The 23,383-nt window shown below is 43.5% G+C and overlaps 1 protein-coding gene across 19 annotated transcripts in view; it reads right to left on the bottom strand.

Annotated features, from left to right (window-relative positions):
• BCL11A (BCL11 transcription factor A) overlaps positions 1-23,383 on the bottom strand; it is a 165,074-nt gene that overhangs the window by 77,041 nt on the left and 64,650 nt on the right. For 8 of the 19 annotated variants that reach the window (XM_078444505.2, XM_078444508.2, XM_078444510.2 and 5 more), the window contains exons 1-2: positions 22,853-23,028; positions 15,568-15,897 (exon numbers count right to left, since the gene is read on the bottom strand). In XM_078444505.2, coding sequence (XP_078300631.1) covers positions 15,568-15,897; positions 22,853-22,907 — 385 coding nt within the window. In that variant the 5' untranslated portion in view covers positions 22,908-23,028. Of the gene's footprint in view, positions 1-122; positions 371-15,567; positions 15,898-19,434; positions 19,549-20,503; positions 20,947-22,852; positions 23,029-23,383 lie in introns of those variants that run through there. The other 11 variants (XM_060605209.3, XM_060605241.2, XM_060605185.2 and 8 more) reach the window with 4 other exon arrangements.

The following is a 23,383-nucleotide window of genomic DNA, read 5'->3' as shown; positions in this document are numbered from 1 at the left end:
GGATATGGTGTCTCCCTCTCTCTACCCCTCCCCCACTCACTCTCTGTCTCTGTCTGTCAAAAATAAATACACATTAGAAAAAATTTAAAAATAAAAGGAATTAGTTGGCACCGACTTCCTACCTGTACGCCGGCCCACACGCCCCGCCCCAGCTCCGCACACACGTTAGCCGCAGCGCACGCGCTCACACACGCTGGTCTCTTGAACACACCGAACCCTTCCTGTCCCAGGCCCTCGGGTTACTGGCGTTATCACAACTCTTCTTTTCCCAATGGCAAGCCAGGAAAGATGATAGAACCTGTGTGTGTAGCCAAAAGACTGGCCTCAACTGGTTCAGAGGGGAAAAAATTGAGCTGTGTCTTTTTTTTTTTTTTTTCTTGCCTTTAGCCAAAGACCTGGGAGCATTTGATGTACAGTCAGCAGGTATTTTCTTTCTTTCTTTTTTTTTTTTTTTTTAAGAAAGAAAGAAAGAAAGAAAGAGGAAGAAAAAAAAAAAAAAAAAACACTGAAAAGGCTTGGCTGCACTGGGGCCCTGACATGCTCTCATCTAAAGCTTGGCCCTCGGCCAAGTTCATCTGTTAATGGACAGCCACAACCAAGGGCTGCACCTCCCCCCACCTCCCCGACTCCTCTCTGTTCTCCTACCTCTTTCGAGCTCCTAAAAACTAGACATCGATTATGTCTGTTCTTTTCCCTTTCTATTCAAGATAAACAAAGTGCTTCAAGTTCAGGGCACACCCTGGGACCCTTGACAAAACAATCTATCATTCTGTCTGTTAAACCAGTCTGTCTACACCACGGCCGCGAGAGCAACGTTCCCAATGTACAATTTTCCCTTTGTGCTTCTTCCCTCTTGCCACTAACCTCCTTTCTTTACCACCTTCCCTGGAGCAGATGGACTTGACCACTTTGCTTAAGCCCCTCCTGGTAACCTCAGAAATTAAAGAAAAGATGGGAGCTCCCGGCTGCCCCTCCCCCTGCCCAGGTTTTACTCCTCCCCCTTGCGTGGCCCCCCTGTCTCTCGGACACACACACCCGATTCCTGTTAGACCCACACAATCCTTTCAAGCCTCTTACCACAGACACCCAGAAACAAATTTAATGCAAGGACTGTCCCTTCTTTTGCTCCCTGCAAGAATATTTTAAGTGAGTTTTGTTTCAAATCATATCCATTAATTTAGCCTGACTTGCAATTAAATGCAAATACACTTTTTACAACCAGTACGGAATGTATTAATTATAACTACAAATGGTCAAATGAGAGCACAGTCCCTCCTAAAAATATTAATAAAATACATAATAAATAATATTAATGAAACAAAAATAGATTCATAAGCCTTGGCCAGGGCTTTTATTATTTCACGCAAGGGGAAATCCAGCCAGTGAAACTTGCTGCACATACTTTGGCGGGACTCTGGCCAACCACCACCAGTGGACTCTAAAGAGTGCGTTTGGAGGGCGGCCGGTCAGGGGTGCTCTGGTGTTGGGGGTTCTGTGCAGATGCCCCGTTAAGAGGCTGAGTGATGGCCACAGAGCCCAAGGCAGAGCCCATAACGTCTCACACAGCTTTCCCTTGTGGTCGGGGAAAGTAACCCACAGGCTGCTTCCCCTTCCTAAGGCAGCCTAGCTGTTATTTCAGTACCCACCCCTCCCCTCCAATGAATCCCCTAGACCCAAGGGAAATGAGCCCAGCTAAATTAAGGGCTCAGGATTCTAGCCCCATCAGCACACCGTTTACTGGTTTACTGCACGAGCGTCGGAAGCCACCTTTCCTCCTGCCACACCACCAGGCCCCTGTTAACCTGTCTCCACATCACACAGCCCCTCGCCTCAACCCCCACCACAGCCTCCCCCGCTCTCTGCCCCCGCCTCTCCCCCCAAATCCAACACACCCACCGCACAATCGAATCTAATTAAGATCAGGAAGAAATTTGCATTTTCTTTTCACTGTACCCCCAGTAATCACAGAAGTTCTTCAAATTTTGAGAATTTTGTTCCTCTGCTAATTATTTCCCTCATTTTGCATTTCAAGGCACAAAGACAGTCTATCTCACTGGTGGTCTATTAATAGTTTGAAGTTTTGAGCATCAGAAGGTAGGGTGGGTTTTTTTTTTTTTCTTTTTTAAAACAATTCTGTCATTTCCAGTTTTGTAAAAAGGTTTTTTTGTTGTTGTTAGTGGTGGTGAATTTAATGTTTCTTCCAAAAGACAGCTTAGCTGTGCCATTCTGTATATTACATGTATTAAGATATGATCTCCCCCTACTTTACTGATTTACAGAACCTTGGTATGTGAATGGTGGGAGGAAGGAAAGAAGGAAGGAAGGAAGGAAGGAAGGAAGAAGGGAAGGGAGGAAAAGGAAGAAAGGAAAGAAAGAAAGAAAAAGAAAGAAAGAAAGAAAGAAAGAAAGAAAGAAAGAAAGAAAGAAAATTCCTTGGCATAAGTACATGTTTGCTGATCAAATTTCAGATCATGTGTTGTTCATTATTATGACTTTACTTGAAAAACAGTTTGCCACAGTGAGATGGATTCACTTTATATGCTTACTACCCTTCCATTCCCTTTAAGTACTTTAAAAAAAAAACAGTACAATTTTTTTAAGGTACATTTAAAGCATGAACTGGTTTGGATTAAAACAATGTTTCAACGTCCGTAAATCCCCTCAAAATATATTTTTAAAAGACTTATGCAAAGCCACACATGATTTTGAGGCACCCAATGAGACTGTCCCACCAACAAAATTTAATGGTGATTTAAGAAATTCTAATACTTCTCATTTACTTCCTGTAGAATTATTTGTGTACTTGACATTTATACAGTTTTCTCCATTATATAACAATCTACTCTGGGTACATGAGATTATGCCAATCTATTAGAATGAAATTTGTACTCCATATAAGCACAAGTTTCCAGTCGGTTTTGACTTAACACTATGTTTCAATGTAAAGTGTTATTATAGCTGAGTATAAAGCACAGCTCCTCCATGCTCACGGTTTTTAACTCTAATACTGTAATCTTTCTTGCTGCTTCTAGGGCTGTGTCAGTGTTTACATTCCTGGAAGTTAAATAAACCGACATGGCAAAACTCCTGGATAGACTGAATAATAAGGCTTGTGATGACTAAATTGTTTACTTTTTACCTTGTTAGGATCCCTTGCTTGTAAAGTTTGGGGGAGAGACAGAGAAAGAAGGAATGAAGGAGGGTGATATGAGATAGAAAGAGATTTACACACTGGCTTCCATATGTCACAAAGACCTTCCTACCCAAACCAACGTGACTGAAGCAGAGTGCCTAAGTTCGTTTTGCCGGTTTCGTTTTGTTTTGTATTCTTAAATACCAGGTCATCCGAATTCCCCCTTCTCTCTTGCCCTCCCCCCAATAAAAAGTATGAACATTTTTTTGCCCATTTTCAAATAGCAAATTATCCATTAGATTTCATCATATCTTAGTAAAGCAATTACATCAAGAAAATGATAGTGCGTGTGGAATCAATTATGCATGCAGTTGGCCGGAGACCAAAGGCTGTGAAGTCGGAGAGGGCAGAATCGCTCGACACACACAAATAAAAAGCCCCTGGATCTCACAGATGGACCCCATCAGTTCATCTTACTGCCTAAAAAGTTCATGCACTTAATAATTTATTTGTGTTCTGGATACTGTTTCCCAGCTGAATATTAACAACTTTGAACTGAAGCATGCTTTTAGCATGGTATGGATGGAAGTCACGGTAGGGCAGTGCTAGGGTCCCTCGGAGGTTAAAATTGTAGTTACGTTTCTTACACACTGTTCATTTTCCATCACAATTTATTTTCTTTCATTAAACATTCCTTTTAATCAGAATATCAGTTTCAGTGTTCTGATTCTGCTTGTTAACCAGTGATAAACTCATAGACCAAAGATGAGCATCAATAATACAGCACAGGCTATTCAACAGCAAAGGCAAATACCAAAATCACAGGCTCTCAAAAATCGGAAACCGTTAGTTAGCACCTTGTTTTCACAACCAGGGCACTTGTGTACCTTGAGGGAGGCACCCAGGAGCCCAGAGACCATGACTGACTTTCGTGACTAGGGGAGGACACAGACCGAGCAGCTGAGAACAGAAGCTGGACGAGGCCACAGGAAGACTTCCTCGAGCTCAAAGGTAAATAAGTCAGCCAAGCCCAGGCCCAAGACGCAGAGGTGCTAGGCACATATTTAAAGAAGAAACCCAAAGCATTGTAGCACAGGTATGTACTTTGTAGCCCTCTCTCTTCCAAAGGAGAAGCCTGATGTCTTAATACGCTGGAAAATTCAAGTCTCCCGGCCACCAAGCCGCTTAACAATGCAACTGCCCGACAACTTTCGTGGGGGGAACAGGGACAGGCAGTGCATATTTCTGTACAGATCGGGATGTGCCTCAATCACACACTTAAATTTTACAGCCTTCTCCCCAAATGAGAACGACTTCCAGCCAACACTTCCACAAACTGTACTTAACGTTAAAAGAAAACGGATAAAACATATGTAATTACTCAAGGTTAGACTTCTAATTCCTCAATTCACTAAAGGAAACTTGGCAAGAAGATGCATCATTTTGCTCCTTTCTACTGGGGCATCCGAGGAGGAGAGCCACTGAGGCAGCTAATACACAAAACATGATCAAAAGTGATTAACAACAGCTTCATATGCAAATTGCATTAATGAAGGAGTGCAAAGTCATCATGTAAATTAAATATGTCAAATCTCTTGGTGAACTTTCAATCTTGAGAAGAAAAAACACTGCTTTAATTTTTTTACATCATCAATTTTGCAAGATTGAAAATCTAAGAATCTTGGTGCTATAAACAATTTTCACCTTTTTTTTCTCCTTCAGCAGGCTGACAGGCCAGCCTGATGTGCACCGAATGTACATGTTAATAGGCCAATCAAAAATGCAAAACAATTCGCAATTACTGGAAGGACCTAATGGTCATTAGAATTTACAACTAGGTAATGAACTGAAGTCTGCCCACACCATGCATATTCATAAAGCAATTTAGCCTTTGAAGATTAAAGAAGTGCTTAAAATTCAAATGAGCTTTAGCAAATTATCAGTAAGATTCATCCAAAAAGCAAAGGGTTTTTCTTCCTATGATTTCCTCATTTTTTTAATGCAAAATTGTTATATCTTCCAGACTGAGCTTAAACTAAACATTGAGCTTCTAGTGAAGCCAAAGGGGGCTAAGAGACAAACAGAGGATGCAAACATCGTTACGGACTTTGTTCATAAAACTAAGCCCTTAAGAGCCAAACCTATCTCTAAACATGGTAATTTATCAAAAACAGCCCAGAGTTGCTCACAGGCAATATACTGCACAGTCCTCCAACAAAACAGATTAACACGAGTCCCACCACCCTCCCAAAAAGCCTTTTTCCCCTCAAGTTGAGTCTCCTGTGTAAACATCCACTGTGGTATAAAAACAGCTTTTTCGTCGCCTTGGAGTGGCATTCATTTTAGAAGTTTCTGCTTCCAAAAGGGAAAGAACAAGAAAGGAGAGGATATGAGGCAGGGGAGTGAGATCTGCTTTACTTCTGGGGAGTGAAAAGCCTGTCATTGGGGAGTTCTCTTCCTGGGGGTCCCCCCCTCCGATCCTGCACTGGCAGCATTTAATTCAGGAGGAACAGGTCATGCAGACATCAGCTGACATTCAGAAAGTTGTGATGTCCACCCACCGCCACCCCCCCCCCCACCCGAGTTACTACAGAGCCTAGTGGGAATTTGGATTCTCATGCTTCCCAGTGACAAGTATGGAGGAGAATCTATCTCACACCTTGAATGCTAACTCACACCTTATTCACCTCATGGTATTTAAGAAATTCTTGTGAGAGAATTCCCAGTGAATGCCTCCTAGGGCCCCATCCCATACACCCAGCCCCGGGAAAAGCCCATGTTAAGTCCCAGCTCGGCTGGCGTACAAGTCTGACTGGGAACAAACAGCTCTGAAAAGCCCACGTGCCCGTGCATACTGCTCCACTCCTGGACCCAGAAGACTCTGCTTTGGTGACTGTGTTTGAACCCGTACTGAAAATATGCGAGTAACTTCTTTCTGCCACTCTCCCCCCATCCCCACCCCACAACCCCCAGCCTCAGACGTTTTCCTAAAGTCGATCTTACTACCTGAAATGCAGGTATCCCAAGGAAGTGGGAAAGAGAAGGGAGAAGGGGGTAAAAAAAAAAATCCAGGTACTATCCCTCATTCCTTGGCTCTCTTATCCACGGCCCGTGCTCAGAAATGTGCCCCATTTTGACGTTTATTAGAAAGAAAACAACGCAGAGCTGTGTGTAACTCACATCCACAACCATCTGTATGAGCCACAGGTCCACAGTCCTGACCAATTCCCTTTGACACTAATGTTACTCTACATGAGTAGAGTTCAATGAGGGTTGATATGGGATGTGACAGAGTAAATCAGAATTAGATTAAAAACAAAAGTTTAGAAACTGATGCTACACTGCAGAGCAAATGGGACCTGAAGGCCAAATTTCCCTTAACTGCCTTCAAGTCATTTTCCCTATTAGAGCGTTTGCCTGCCACCCTCTTGCTGGCGGTACTGCAATCACATCAGAAAGTAGAGTGGAATGCATATAGGAAGGCTCAAGATATTCCTCTTTAGATACAATACCTATATATTTAATGTATAGCAATTAACTTCTGGTCAGGAGTCTATAGGCAGCAAGCTGTCCCAAGCAGATAGAGAGGGAGAGGGGGCCCAGAGCTGGGACAGGCACAAAAGACAGGTCCAACAACAATGCCTGCTGTCAGCAGCTGAATTATTTTTATACAGGAATTTTTATCTCTATTGTACAAACAAGTACGTGTCTGTGCAGACTTGTTAAGCAATCCACTTGTATGTAGAATAAGATTTTTTTTTCTTTCTTGCTACCAGTCACACAGCTCCAAGATCAGAAGAAATACATAGTCTTTGAAGCTGCTCAAATGTTTTAGTTAAAAGGACAGCAGTTGTTTTCAAAGATCCAAGAGTATCTTTATCAGAATTAAATTTTTCCTTATTGATTTTTTCCCCTTAACATAACAAAAACATAACATGAGAAGGTTACGATTTATTATTAAAAATTTTCTCAGTCTTTAAATCATTCTTCAGTAGCCAATGTTCACTTTTAAATGTAAAAGAATAGTTGTGTTGTTGTGTTGTTTTTTTTTTTAAATCTTAGGATGGGATGGAGTAGGAGAGAGAAACTCATGAGATTTAAAATTTAACATTGGTTAATGTATTGTTTTAACTGTGAACTCGAAGACTTGTGGAGGAGGGGGCTAAGATGAGCAGTAAATGGCTCATTGTGAGCTGCCCCCTAAATGTAAATAAATCATGAAATCACGGTATCCCCTGAGTCGGTAAAGGGAAATGCTTCAGGTTTTTTTTTTTTTTTTTTTTTTGGCCCAAAAAGAGAAACTCCATATTTAAAATGTAAGAGATCAGACGTGGCATGTAGAGCCTTGTACTCCAGCTAAGTTAAGAAGAACCCAAGCTACACCTTATTTCTCCAAAAATTAACAGATGTGATTTCTTTGCAGCTTTTTTTATACATCATTACATATCAAGAAAATGAACAACTGATGAATATAAATTTAAATGCCCTGATGGTTAGCATGGGGCTTCCTTGTGTTATTTGGTTTTTTTGGTTTTTTTTTAGAAAATTCAAAAAGAAAACAGAAACCAGAGAGCATTGTGGGGGGGGGAGGGGGACACAACAGCACCTGTGTTTGTTTTGAAAGCACCTTCGTGGACTTCACAATTATTCCATTCTTCATTTTAATGGGAGTTTTTAATCAGCGGACTCACCTGTATCTAAAACTAAGATCAAATTGTAGGTGTAATTGTTCATCGCCAAGGCTAACAAGAGTGAAGATACAAACAGAAACTCATTGTGAGTGACCAGAGGTCCCCAGGTATCCCCTTCATCAACATGCCTGCTCCAGGGTCCCACTGGGAATTTCCTGGCGGGGCCGATTCAATTCTGCATAACACGCTGCCAACCCTATCTGGAAAAGTGTGTGTTAGGCGCCTTCTTGCTTCTTTTACAGGAAGTTTAAATCTGATCATCTCACCTTTAGTGGATATAATTTGTTGTGTAGCACTCTATGAACTTGGTATTTTATCTATGTAGAGAGATCAAAAAGAAAAAAGGAGGGCAGAATAGGGAGCAACTCGCAGCCCCGTCCAGCCCTCCTGCCCGGTGCATTGCCTCAAAGCAGGCACCTGGTCAGGTAAACCTTCCAGGGCATTGCATCAGATCCGCTCACATCAGTCTCCAGGGTGAACCAAGAGATGAAACACTCCGGCTCCCTGTCTGCAGACTTCTCATTCGCCAGTTCTTGGCAGCTTGTTTTTCCAAGTGTTTTGTTTCAGGAAACGTGTGTATTTTCTTTGTACGTTTTGTGGATTTACCACAACTGGTTCTGACAGCTGTTGATTCTGTTAAATGAACACATTATAAAAATCCTCTTTAAAACCTCAAGCAACAGTGGACTCAAAAATAATGGCAAAATGTTTTAATGGAGTTCCAGTTGAGAGTTGATTTTTTTTTTAAGTACAAATGAAGGTACAGAAGCCTTTTAAGTCAGCACTACATCTAAACTGAATGTCTGTGTGTGTGTGTGTGCACGTGTGTGTGTGTGTGTGTGTGTGTGTGTGTGTTTAATGGGGAAAGAGGGGTGTTGCAAATCACCACAAATATTTACACTGTATTCCCTTTGTTCAAATCACATACTTTTAACAGGAAAAGCTGGAACAGCGGCTATTTAAAATTTTAAATATTCAAACGCCTGTAATTAACCATACGAAACAAATTATGTCGCATTTCTCCATACCACACATGCAAAAAATTCTGGTGGTGGATTGGGAGGTGGCAGAGTTGGGGAGACAACTCCAAGAGGAGGAAAGGATGATGTTTTCATTTTGCCATAGATCAAAGGAGAACAAGAATGGAAACTGTAGCATATCGAGCATTTTTACATCGCTGTCTTTCACACTGGGCTACCTAAGTTTACACAATTCCCCAGACTAGCTGCATATTAAGCTTGCTGTGTACAGCTTTATTATGGTGCGGTGGTGGAAGAGGCATTAATATTCCGGCTCCGCATCTGACAGGGCATTTACATGCGCCCATCTGAGCGGCACCTGAGAGCTCCTCCAAGGTGCAGTAACTGTGCGTCTATTGTAAAGGCAAATGAAGCTCACCTATTCCCTGCTGGGGTCAGAAGTGACCTCACCACCCCCCATGCTTCAAATCCTTCCCTTGCCAACCTAACTCAATGCCATCGCAGAATGACGAATGAGCTCAGAAATAGACCCCAAGTTACTAACCCTGCTAAGAACAGCAAAAGCCTTTGCTGAAATGTTTTAAAAATGCATAGGGAGTGCAGCTGGCCAGTAAAAAGCAGAAAGGCAGATTCCAGTGAACCCAATATGGAATACGTTACATTCTAAAACTGATTAGAAATACAGTCTGATGTTTACTGGCTTCAAAGTGAGTTTGGCATCAAGCATACTGGCTTTAATAATGCTGGCATTTATTATTATTATTATTATTATTATTATTATTATTATTATTATTTTAAATCTGCCTTTGGTCTCTAGGAGACCTAAAGCATTCTAGGAGAGCTAAAGCATTCTTATTCGTCAGGTTACATTTCCTGGAAATTAAGTTTGTGACAGAAAATGACTCTAGTAGCAATAATATGGTTCGTGCTCAAATTAATTAGGTCATTGTTGTAAAAACTACATGGCAAATTACAAAGGTAAATTTACTGATATTGGCCAGAGCCTCTATACCCTGGAAGTAAAGGAGAGAAGCAGTTTAAGGATGCTTATTTACCAGGGGAGGAGGAAAGGACAGAGGAGGGAGGGATACAATGGCCAATTTTCTATTTGTATTACAAATAACAATACTGGTTATTATCCATTAAATTATATAGTCTGAACATATTTATGAACTTTATTAATGTCCTCCAAATTGACACATAAAATAAAAACCTGCTTGATTTGAGACAATGTTAAAAATGGGCACTAAGTTAAAATCTTTTTTCTTTTTTAATCCTTGTAATAACAACACTGCTGACATAACCATGACCCAAATGAAATCTGAACAAGCAGAAAGGTACTAAAGATCCTTGGTGATTAAATCTCTTGCTAAAAAAGTGGCAAGGTGCCAGGCTGGGTCCAGTTTGATGCTAAGTGCTTTTTACTGCATAAAGCTGGTACTACGGTATGTAAAAACAGACTTGGGCTAGGGGTAAATTTTGTCAAATGATTCTTTTGTGCAGTAAAGGGTGTGAACAGACCAACCAAAGTCCATTAAATTAAGTTAACACTGAATGCCGTGATCTCGGTGCATCTCCCTAGCTGTGCTACTTTGGTTCAATTTCATGTTTTCCCCCAAGGAAAGCCAAACTTTCTTCCTTTCTCACTGACTAGTGTTGAAAAGCCACCATTCATCCATTCTCCTTTATTAAACACTTTCACTTAAGAAATCACAAAATTGTGAAAAATGCTTCCCTAGGATTTGCACGTTAGTTATATGCTCCAATTTAGTCCTCCCACATTAGCCAAACTATATGGGGGCTGTGGTGTGAAATTAATGATTTTCCAGGACTTGAAAATGTGCCATTAATATGCATCCAACTCTCCTCTTCCCTGAGCTTAAGGTTCGCTGTCCTGACATTGCCTGCACGTTTCTACACCCAGTTGCATTTTCCAGCCCATGGGCAGCTCCACAATTAAATGCCACATGCACGAGGAGAAAGGTGTGCAAAACAGATTTCAGATCCTTTAACGTAAAAGGCACAACTTGCAATACAAGGATGGAGTGATTTAAGAAATTACAGCACTGTTTTTTTTAAGATCTCACAGAATGAACACAGAGAATGGGAGGGAAACTTTCCCCCTCTGCTCCTGTTCTTGAAGTGAATACATATTTGTGTTTCCAATAAAAGGCCATTTTTACATTAACTGTCTGTAACAGCAGGAGACAGAAAAACTAACACAATCTCCACATCACACACAGGATGATCTTCATATCACGTGGCCCTATTCTCAAAACTATTATTTATAAAAGACAACTAGGAAAATGCACAATGCATCTTTTCTGTGTCACCGGAAGGGTAATGTCTGAAGAACTTTGAGATCTTTGGGAATCTTCCACATTTTAGACTTTTTTTTTTCCTTTTTGGCTTTCCGAAGTAAATTTAGCAGCCATGCGGGCCACTGTGTTTAATTAAGCTTTCAAAAGTCCTCTGACAATGCCAACAATTGTAAGACACTTCTGTGGCTCAATCATGCAATCACTGTGACAGTTCTATTTACAATTTGTCTTAGAGAGAGTTTCTCTGACATTGTACTTTGACAAAACATCCAAGCTGCCAGTTCACAACCTTTCTTGGTCTTATTTACAAATACAGCTTGTATATAGGACTCCCAGACTCATGAACATGAGTCTTTGGGTAGTGGCCTCACAAACACAGGCTCCCAGTGAAAATCCTAGATATATATAAGGAAACAATATTCTCTATTCTCTGCATACTGAAGGTAAATAAAATGTTCACCAGTATATTGGGGTTTTGTTTGTTTGTTTGTTGTTTTCTTTTTCAGCTGCCATGCTAAAAATTCACTTCAGAAGTCAGTGGTTTTTATTCAGAATCACACAAATAAAGAGAAATTAAAAATAAGTAGTCATATTAGGATACTATAATTTATAGTCTCATTTACAATTATACCATGAAGTACACAAATACATCCCCAATTCATGCTGAGTTAGGAAAGAATTAGAATGGGTACAAAAAGAAAAGGCAAGTTGCTTTGCTAAGTTCCGAAAAGCGTTAAGTATATTATACTTGATTTACCTTTAAGTAACATGCTGACATGTTTGTTTTTGAATTACTATTTCCCCCTCCATTAGAGTAACTGTCTTATATATTTTTATCTAGTTACGAAGTATATTGCCTAAGCAAATTCATTTTTAAATATCCTGATATAGACGTCTATGTTCATGATTTTAAGGAGGAAAAATATTATATATCAATAGTAGTATATCTGAGTACATTTGATAAGACTGGTCCTATTCTCCCCCATTCTCTTAAAAAGCTAACTTCACGACAGCCCAACCCTAATTTAAAGATTTCCATGTGTCATAAGCCAAAATCTCAAATCTGACATTGTGGGATAATACTTTTGGCCTTTTCTGTAAGTGAACAGCAGTTTCACATTCACTAATCTCTGATGAGTATTTCCCCCATCATAAAAGATGAGACTACAAAACACAGCAACAGCCCTGTTAAAAGCCCTGACTGCCAGTCACAGGCTGCTGACATCTGATGGTGAGTATCTGACATAGAAATAGATGAACTGGGCCCCACACAATATGACCTGCTCATTTCCAGTTAAATTAGTACTATGTCAATGGTTTCACTGGATCACAGCCACACAGTATTTTGAATATGTGAATGAAATGAAAAAAGCAACCTGAACAACACACACATGTACATGGGTGAAGTGCTGAAGCTCGTAGCCATCTATACGCCAGGTAAAAAGAATCACCCTTTCCAAAACACACTCCTCTTCGGGCGGCCTATGTCCAGTCAAAATGCAGATCACTTTACTGAAGACTTAAAGAACGCTACCTTATTCTCCTATTTGAAAGGCCCCAATGCTAAGCTTTATTTATCTCAAGAAAATCTGTCACTGTTTTATTCCTGCTTCCTGCCTATAAAATGGCACAGAACACACAGGGAGCTCAAATCCAACTTACATCACTTTAATAAAGCCTTTCCTACACAGTGCACTTAAATGACTACCTTTTATGTGGTTGCCAAACATATTCTTCTAGAGATTCATCAATAGATCTCTCTACTAATATGGAGCATTGCTTCTCCTTTCTTTTTGTGACACAATTCAAATATCTACTGGATGATTATTCTTTTTGTTTCCTTCCTTGCCATAAAAAGAAAAGCAGACTTGGAATTGTAAAGGCGTGCTTGAGAGAAATGGGCTGGTAGTGTGCACAGCCGTCTTCCAGAACTTCCCTTCAGAGACACCTGAGGGCCAGGGCATCTTAATTTATGTGCGATGGTAGAATGTTAATTTCACCATAGGAAACTCTTAATTCATTACTGTGAATTATGAGAAGTCATGATTCTAGTTACTGACATCTCGCTTTGAGATGTGACCACGCTATTTATGTCCAGCCAATTCCAGGGTGGGAACAGGTGATTAAACACAATGAAATGAATCAAGGCTTTGTAATTATTTGTGCATGAAAGGTTTACCTCACCTGGGTTGCTACATTTGTGCACCCATTGAATATCTTAGATACCTTATAACGCTTTTCATCTCAGTGAAATTATTTAGTATTAGCCTTCTAAAACATCTTTTAAATTTGCTTTCTTTTCTTTTTTCTTTCTTCTGTGTTTTGTTTTTGGCAGGGCAGGGAGGGGGTGCTTCTCTGGGCTCTGCTATTATACTGGGTCTTAGAAACAAAAAACCTTTATGACAACCAGAAGGTAAGGAAAATATCTTTTCTTTCTCTATGTACATTCACAACTATAATAGTAAAAAGCTATCACTATAGTGCCTTCCCCCCCACCCCCAGCTTTTAGATTCCTCTTCTAAGTACAGAAGCACAGAATTTTGGAGCTGGTTAATCCGAGAGTGAATAACCTATTTGGGACCTCAGTAAGAAGTGTGGTTTTAATTCCTGCTTGACAGACACTGTGTTTTGTCTTTTAAACGAGCGGCCCGATATGTAAATACGATGTTACATCACGCAAGTGTTACTCCATATTTGGTGATTTAGAAAGGCTTTGGATCTCCGAAGACGACAAATCCCCTTCCGCTTGCTCTTGCTTCATTAATCATGCCTTACATTTTCCTTCCAGTCACAAGACAGCACATGGAAATGGTCACTGCCATTGCCTACTTGTGTGTGTGGTGGGGGGGATAAAATGTTAACCTACATGTCACATAAGCTAAATGCGGTGAATTCTAGAAAAATATTTTGTAAATGCAGCTTCCCTGGTACAGATTTCTCTTTTCACTAAAGGAAAAGTATCTGAGTGTTATTGCAGGAAGCATGGGGAAAAAAAAAGAAAGAAAGAAAGAAAATGCCACGTTTGATTTTAATGATCAAATTCCAGAGGGGGCGGGAAGAAGAAATAATACGACATTTAATTCCCTCTGGACCACTGACCTACTACAGTTCAACTCTGTGGTCAAACGAGGTCAGAAAGACAAGTTCCAGTGAATCAATTGATTATATGCACTATCTTTCCTAAAACTGAATAAACCTTCTGCGTTTTGGGGGAGGGGGCAGGGGGAAATAGAAGAAAGGGAACCACCAGCAGGCTTAGCATTTTTGTCACCATAGACTCTGCATTCACTTTGTCTTGTGTGTTAAATCACTCTGGTTTCACAAAAAAATGTCTTAAGGGTCACTATATAATGTTGCTGCTTATCACTTAGGGTAAGGATTTAAGTCCCTCTGCTAGCCGTTAATTCCTTTTCCCATGAGCTGCTGAGAAACCCACACACCTAACTACCTCTCTGCTAAAATTAACCAAAGGAAGGAGAGCTGTTGAATATGTGTATGTATTTTTCCAAGAGAATTTTTACATTGTGTTATAGCTGAAACAGTGGAAGTCTGGACTGGACATTTGTAAGGGTGACATGTGGTTGTGTAAACCACAAACAAAATCAAGATACATCTGTCAAAACCACATCAGAGACAAGAGAGAGCACAGAGAAGCATTTATCATTTAGCTGAGGAGGCAGGCTGCAGGGAGCAGCCGTTCCTGTCAAACCAACCTTTTGAAATTTCCAACATGCCCTTAAACTTTTCGAGTAAGCATGTCTGTGCGCTTCAGCAACTGCCCTCTCTACTCTGGCCTGGCCAGTCGAAAATGGCATCTTAAAGTCAAGGTCACGGTGTCATCCCACCACGGGGCTGTGTTTAATTACAGCCCCATACGGGCTGACAGCCAATATGGATCCAAGGCGAGCCCTGAAGCTCAGTTAACTCTTTCTACCCAGTCCCAAACGCCCTGTCAGCCCACCCTCCTTCGCAGAAGCCTTGAGAACTAACAGCACCCCTAGGGAGGTCTGACCAGGTATTCTGACTCAAACAGGTCATTGGCCAAACTACAAAATGCCTGTATGGCCACTTCGCCTCTGACTTGTCACCATGGCTGGAAATGGACATTGGAAACAGGGCCAGGTATACTAAGGTTCAACACTTAAAAATGAGAAGGGGAGAAAAAAAAGGAAAGAAATTCAGCATCAACAGATCCAGAGACAGGGTATCAGGTGTGTGTACCTATTCCACCTATATCTGACTCAGTGAAGTGGAAAATATTTATTTTTTTTGTGTTCTGGACGTAAGCAATAGGAATGATTGTTTTAACGTTACAGGGCTGTCATGGACAGTCACATGGAGAAATACAGAAAGCTCTTCACCACTCCTGAGTGCTTGGCTACAGCACCTCTGAAAATGAAAAGAAAACATGCAAACAGCTTTTCTCCTTGCTTCTCATTTACCTGCTATGTGTTCCTGTTTGGGGCAAATTCCTCTAGATGACGTTGATAAACAATCGTCATCCTCTGGCGTGACCTGGATGCCAACCTCCACGGGATTGGATGCTTTTTTCATCTCGATTGGTGAAGGGGAAGGTGGCTTATCCACAGCTTTTTCTAAGCAGAGGCTGCCATTGCATTGTTTCCGTTTGTGCTCGATAAAAATAAGAATGTCCCCCAATGGGAAGTTCATCTGGCACTGCCCACACGTGAGGAGGTCATGGTCCCCTTCTGGAGCTCCCAAAGGGCCGTGGTCTGGTTCATCATCTGTAAGAATGGCTTCAAGAGGTTCGGCTGTGGTTGGAGAAACAAAAGCACAATTATTAGAGCACCAAAGAGAGAGAAAGGGGAAATACATTCTCAACCCCACCCCATCCCACCACATTATATAAAGTGTTTCTAGCCTCCTTCATATAATACCCAGAAAATGTGAGCACCTAAAACATGTAAGGATATGGAGGTTATCAACAAGAAAGCAAATTTATCAATGAGGCAAATCATCGTATATTTAAGGAAAACTATCTGACTCGCATAACTCCTGAGAAACCACACACACACACACACACACACACACACACACACACACACTATAAATTCTGTCTGTTTTTCGAGTTTAGAAACAATGTTGACTGTTAAGTAAATAGTTAACACAGGTGACATAAAGAAAGCTTAAATAATAACTACCCCCAAAACTGGTAAAAACATGGATTGAAACCAAATTTCTTTCTTTTTTCCTACAAAGTTGTCTGTTGTGCCAAAGAATAAAAGAAGAGGTAAATAAACACACACACCCTTTGTGTCAGTGTATATACTTCGAAGTATACAGAGACTTAGCTTTGTAAATTAGAAAGCTACTATATCACACACAAAATGTGCCACATTTACACCGCCATAATAAGCAAACGACTGCATTCACCTGTGAAACGGATCTAAATAATAATCATAACGTAGCATAATTCATACTGCCAAAAACCTTTCTGATCTCACTCTCAGTAGTGCCACAAAATCAAAGAAATACCAAATTCACTGGCAATTCTTCCCAGACACATTAGCTAAATGGGATACTTTTGAGTACTTAAGAAAATAAGCCAATTAGTCATTTTTTCATTCTGAAGAAAGGAATGCCTAAAATATTCTAAACATGTTTGCACTTGGTGGCTCCCATCACATAAAAATCAGAATGGTCAAGCAAATGCCACATCTCAGAACAAGGCTGAGAAGTCCTTTCTTTAGACTTGAAATACTTCGCCTAATGTTGTCAAAGTTGACTAATTTTCTGAATGAGCTCCAAAACGCTTCATTATGGGACTATTTCTACACACATAATCACCAGCGGATGGTATAACAAGGTAGATATGTCTTTCATTCCCGTTTCCTTTTTTTTTTTAACTTTGCACCAAAATACTCTAGCGTCTCATTTGAATAGCTTCTATGATTTTTTAACCTTCCAAAGGGGAAAAAAGAGTTGGTAAGTATCTGCTCCTGAAACTGTATGCTTACCCTATCAAAAAAAAAAAAAAAATCACAAAATACAAAACACATCCAGGATGCTGCCAGTTAATAAAACTGAAGCAGAAAATGTACAAGTCTTAAACAGTTAATCAGTCTGACCTTCTTTAGCAAGCTGCCAATTTCACATTTAATGAACTTAAAGCCACAGAGAATCAAAAAATAGATTTTAATTTGAGTGTAGAATATTGGAACCGATTTTGATAAAGTGCAAAAATCCAGTGAACTCAGGTTAAATTTATTTCAACCCTACCCAGGCTGAATATTGAGGGGGAAGATCTGGAGTAACTCCCAGATGTGCTGGGTGAAATAATATTGAGAGAGCCCTGCCTAGCTGCACCTGTGCTCAAGTAGGACATGTCATAATTTCTAGCCTCTGGTACTCCTCCTAATTTAACATAAGGTCACCACAGGAATATGAAGGTTATATTCCCACTAATAAAGACAGCAAGGTAAGCACTTATGTTTCTTTGCCCAACATACTGACCAAAAGATAAATACAAAAAACACATGCATGCTTTTCAAATAAAATGACACAAATGGAAGTGCTTTTGCATTATGCCTCTGTGTCATTTTTCTTCTACATTTGCTTTCATTTTGACCAAGTGAGGCACTGAATAGGGAAGTCATTCTCCAAGATCCCTGCTACTTGAATTAAGGATTTTTAAGTATACATTGACAAATGTGGCTTTTTGTTGTTGTTCAGCATTAACCAAGTTCTGAGGGTTACAGATTAAAGAAAGATTCAGGAATAATATTTTGTTTCATTAAAGTTAGTACTACGTAGAACCTTTGCAAAAAAAAAAAAAAAAACAAAAACCAAAAAACATTTTTTAAACTCCACCATTAAGATTCGTTTTTTTGTTTGTTTGTTTTTTTATCCCCAAGGCCTGACATATTCTGAAAGTGGAAATATTATTTAGGAGCAAAAGGAAATATTCTCCTAGGTAGCAAATAGTTAAAGGTAATGCGGTACAAAACAGACTTGGTTAAAGTCTTCTAAATGTAGTGACTGAACTGATTTACAATCAAAACCAGGAAATGAAGTGGTAATTCAGAGGTTGCTGATTACACCTCCACATTTCACCTAATTAATTTTATAGGAGGCAAAGTTCTTGAAAATAACAAGATGATCAAATGTACAGATATAAAACCTGTAACCTCAACATTTTCTATGCTCTTAACGTAAATTATTGCTAATTAACAAGAATTATATCCTAATGTATGAAATACGTCTAACATCGGGCTTCTTGCAAAACATTTGGCTAGTAATGTTCAGAGAAATATCAAAACGTGTTTATTATTGCTGCTATATTATTAAAAATAAGACGAAGTGGGGCACAAAGAAAATATGAAAATACAATTCTCTTGGTGTAGTCTACTGATTTGCATTGACATCTTTTCTCAGTGGTAATCAACATTTCCTTTCTGGGCATCTGTTAATTTCTCTGTATTTTAATGCAAATTCCTCTTTCCCTAAAAACATTCCTAACCTCAGCCATTTTACCCCCTCCCTCAATTCAACTCCATCCTCCTTCGCCCCCACAATACCAACGTTTCTAAGCTCCGGCCTAAACCTCCCGCTACAAAGCGGGGAGTCCAGGATTGAAGTGGAAGGGAGTGGGCAAATAATCATAATAATTAGCCACGAATTCTCTACAAGAGGAGAAAAATAGAAAATAAAATGCTTCTGCGTTCAAACAGCAAGACAGACTGGAACGTCTCAATGCCCCAGCGGCTGACTGAGATCTCCTTCCTCTCTGCAGTTGCAAAGGAATAAATTTAAAGAAGAAAAAAAAAAGCTCAAGAAGAAATGTAGGGAAGAAGCGAGGGAAAGGAAGGCTGTTGGGGGAGGGGGAGGGGAAAAGGAGCTATGCCTTCAACTTTGCTTTCCAAGTCCTTCCTTTTGATTGTCTTAACAGGGTAAGGAAGCAAACCGAGTCAGAAACGCAGAGAGGAAAAGCAAAGAAACAAAAGCGAAGGCTAAGGCTACAGGCCCGGGGCCCGGGGCCCGGTGGGGGCGGGCTTTGCAGAAAGTGAAGTTGGGCGCCGGGACTCAGGCACAAAGCGAGCAGCTCGCTGGCTGCAGCCTCCGGCCGCGCTTGCTGCAAACACGTGCAGCGGCGACTGCCGGGCCGTGGGGCCCGGGCCAGGCCGGGAGGCAACGGGCAGCCAGGGGCCCCGACTGCCGCCTCCACCCGCGGTCCAGCCCGGCCTCAAGGTGACAACCGTTCCCTGGCCCCGCCAGTTGGAGAAATGGGAAGTGAGGCTGGGAAAACTCGGTTGGTTAACCTGGTGCAGTCTCGGTATCCTCACACACACCTCAAGCGCGGGCCCTGAAATTCATTCTGTGTCCCCAGGCTCACACTTTTTACTTTGGGGGATCTCTGCAAATGCGTTTCCCCCGCAATTCCGGGCACGAGTGTGCGCAGCGCCGCGGCGGCTGCGGTTATTCATTATTAATGACGCTGCTAGCCCGCATCATTATGATGATAACTATTACTATTGTTGTGATTTCGGGCTCCGAGGCGAGAGCTGCGGGAGGCGGGGGAGCCAGGGGTCGGGCTGTAGAGCCGCTGTGCAAGCCCAACGTAGCCGCCGTTGTCCGTGCTTTGCGCTGGGGTGTGGGGGTGGAAGAAGTGAACCCGAAGACCAAGTGCAAACTTGCTGGATCCCGCCCTTTGGCCTTGCCTCGAAGGCGGAGAGTGCGTACCCCCCTTTTCCCCCTACCAAAAATGCCCGCCCCGAAAGAAAGCGAAAACTGCACCCCACTCCGCGCCCGGCGCACGGGATTGTCGTCCGCGCTCCCGAGCGCTTCTCCGCAGCCCCGGCCAGAAGCATTTTTAAAGTCAAAATGAAGAACAAAGACATAAGGGGTGATGGGGGGAGAAAGGGAATTCTGCCTAACCGTCCGTTTCCCCCACCCCCACCCTCGCAAAGCTCGTCCCTCCCCGGCCGAGAAACGCAAAGCAGGGAGTGGGGGAGGCTCTGGTACAGGTTCAAGTTCGCTGAGCTTTCTTGATCTTGTTCTGCCTCCTAGCGACCGAATGGCTCATTCAGCCTAAGAAGCGGAGGATTGGGGGGGAGGGGGGGTCCTGAACACCGGAATGGCTCCCGCCCCCTCTGCGCACCCAGAAAATGAGAAAGAACTGGCCCTTGAAACCCCTCCATACTACTCCCTTAACCCAAAGCCCGCACTGAGACAGGGATAGAGGCCAGCTAAACCCACCCAGCCTGGAACGTCCCGAGGTGGACCCGGGGTGGGTGGGGGATAGGGGAGCAGCCTGGACTGCACGCCTCAGTCCGTCCTTTGAGCCCCCACTGCATCCTTCCGAAGAAGGTTCCGGCTTTCCCGAGTCCTGCGAACACTGCCCTTCCTTCCCGCCGGTACCTGGCCGGGCTGTAACTTCACACCGCCGCACGCCGCGTCTGCTCCGCATCCGGCGCGGCCGGGGGAGTGGGGGGCGGGGGAGAGCGGCGAGGGAGGGATCCGCGGGGGTGGGGAGAGGGAGGGCCCCGCAACGTGCCGGGGCGGGGGGAGCTTCCGAAGTGTGTGACAAGTTCCAGAGCCCAGTGAAAAATTCAACTCCTTATGCGCACCCCCCCAACCCTTTAATAAATACAGAACTGGGTATAGACGGTGTTTTAAAATTACATCAAAATTTAAAATAAGGGTCACGAATGAGGAGGGGAAGGGATGTGGGCCCTCTCACGCCTTTCTTTCCCTTGCTGCCAAACTTTCCTAAGTGCCCACCGCCCGCCTTCCCAGACGCACTCGGTTAGCCAGGACACAGTAACCCACCCACCACCTCATAAAGATTCAAAAGGACCACCGCCCCCCCCCCACCGACCCCCGACCGAGCCAGACCCGGGTTAGAGGGCAGAAACTCAAAGGTGGGGTGCAAGGAGTACCAGGATCCAGCACTCCCAAAACACACAGTCGCACATACTGCTCCCTTGCTCACCTCCCCACCGCACCCCCACCCCTCCCAATTCACCCCCCACCTGGCCTGGCAAGGCTCGGGAGGCGGGGGATAGTGGCCAGACCGGGTGGGAGGGGGTCAAGGAAAGCACGTGGTGACCTCCCCAAGGTCCGGCGCGGTGGACAAGAATGTCGGGGGGTGGGGGTGGGGGAGGGGGGAAACAGACGCGCTTTTTCAGTTGCTTTACAAAATAAAAATGCTTCGCAAAGCTGAGTTTCTCCCCAGCCGATTTCGAAGTCTGGTGGGCTGGGAGGAGGTCTGGGTATTGTGCTGGGGGCGAAAATGGACTGTGGACCCGGCTGGCGCGGAGTCGCGGCACGGCCTGCCGCTGTGCCGGCGGGCAGGCGGCTGGCGCGGGGTGGGCGATCCTGGGCAGGGCGGGGGCGCGGCGAGGCCCGGCGAGGCCCCGGCGAGGCCCGGCCGCCGCCGCCGCCCGCTCCCGGGCTGCCGCGCCGCGCTCGGTCCTCTGTCTGTTTGTTGGCAGGAGGCTCCCGCACACGCGGTGCTTGTAAACATTCAGACACGAGATTTTTCCCAATCAAAATCCACTTCCACTTTTTTTGAAAATCTTCCAAAAAATAGTAAGAGGAGGGAGTTCCTCGCTCCCTCTCCATGCCGCCGGCGCTCTAAGTTTGCAACTAAAGAGGTTTTGGGGAAGGGGGTAATTGTATTTTTCCTCCTCTAATAGAGATTGAGATTTTTGCAGGGGGGGTGGGGGAGTCAAAGAGGAGAGCGTTGCAGAAAACGGCTGGCCGAGCGTTCGGCTTCTGTTTTGGGGCAAGAAAATTTTTACATCCTCTTGCCTTGTTTTATTTTTATTTTTTATTTTATTTTATTTTTCACGTCTTCTCGCCGCCACTTGAGGTTCGGCTGGGAGGGGCGGGCAGCGGGAACCCAGGCGACGGCGGCCCGAGCGCCCTCCCTCCATCTCCCGCTCGCCCCGGGCCCTTGCTCCTGCCCTTCGGCGGCGGCGGCGCGGAAGGGCAAGCGCGAGGAGCCGGCACAAAAGGCAGCGGGACAAACACCCACCTCGGGCCGGAACAAAAGGCGGCAGCGCCGGCGGAGGCTCTGGTCCTTCGCGGTCGCCAGGCTCTCCCAGGCGCCGCGGCCCCTCTCCACACTCTGCAGACTCCAGAGCGCCGGGGGGCCCCCTCCCACAATCCCACTTTCTCACTATTGTGGAGATGACTACTTTCTTCCTAGTGCACACTTGACCGTGAGCGCGCCGCTGTCCGAGGGCCATTCTCACCTCTTTTTTCCCTGGGAATTGTTTTTTTGGCTTGGGCTCCCTCCTCCCGCCCCGTTTTCCTTCCTTCGGTGAGTGGAAGCAACCCCCCTTTTCCCCTCCAGTTCCCTCCCCTAGGTTTGCAAGAGAGTTGTTCGCATCCATAGCATTGTTCATTATTTTGCAAAATTGGAGGGGAAATCATTGCGTTCCTTTTCTAAAAGCGAAATAAAGCAGCGGAAAGCATGAAAGAGGAGGAGTCAAATTTTTGTAAATTAAATAAAAATAAAAGGTGCGTGCTATCCCAAAAGTGTACGTACGCCTGTGGTTCGGGATAGGATGAGGTTTGTTTTTTGTTTGTTTGTTTGTTTTTTCTCCCTTTAAGCTCTTTTCTCCCGACTCTCGGAGGTTCATCTCGTGAAAAAATTAAAAAATGCATGCACACACCCCTCTCTCCCCCTCGCTCTTACTTCTCGTCCTGCGCGCTCTCGTGATTATTAATAATTATTATTACTATTATTGGGTTACTTACGCGAGAATTCCCGTTTGCTTAAGTGCTGGGGTTTGCCTTGCTTACGGCGAGACATGGTGGGCTGCGGGGCGGGCGGGCGGCGGCGGCGGCGGCGGCGGCGGCGGGCGGACGACGGCTCGGTTCACATCGGGAGAGCCGGGTTAGAAAGAAGGAGACTCCAGAGAAAATATCTTCATCAGTGCCTTTTGACATCCAAAATAAATTAGAAATAATACAAAGATGGCGCAGGGAAGATGAATTGTGGGAGAGCCGTCATGGCTTTTTTTTTTAAGCAAAAAAAAAAAAAAAAAAGAGAGAGAGAGAGAGAGAGAGAGGAGAGAGAGATAGAGGGGGAGAGAGAGAGAGAGAGAGAGAGAGATGAAAAAAATGGCAAAAGCCCCCCTGAGCTGCAAGTTCAAGTGCGGACGTGACGTCCCTGCGAACTTGAACGTCAGGAGTCTGGATGGACAGAGACACACAAAACATGGGCAGGGCGAGCAGGAGAGAAGGGGAGGAGGGAAGGGGAAGCTCACACCAATGGACACACATCAG

Source organism: Panthera onca, chromosome A3 (genome assembly GCF_046562875.1).
Source record: "Panthera onca isolate mPanOnc1 chromosome A3, mPanOnc1 haplotype 2, whole genome shotgun sequence".
Taxonomy (NCBI): Eukaryota; Metazoa; Chordata; class Mammalia; order Carnivora; family Felidae; genus Panthera; species Panthera onca.
Note: the sequence above shows the minus strand (reverse complement) of the source record. Positions and strands in the feature narration are given on the sequence as shown.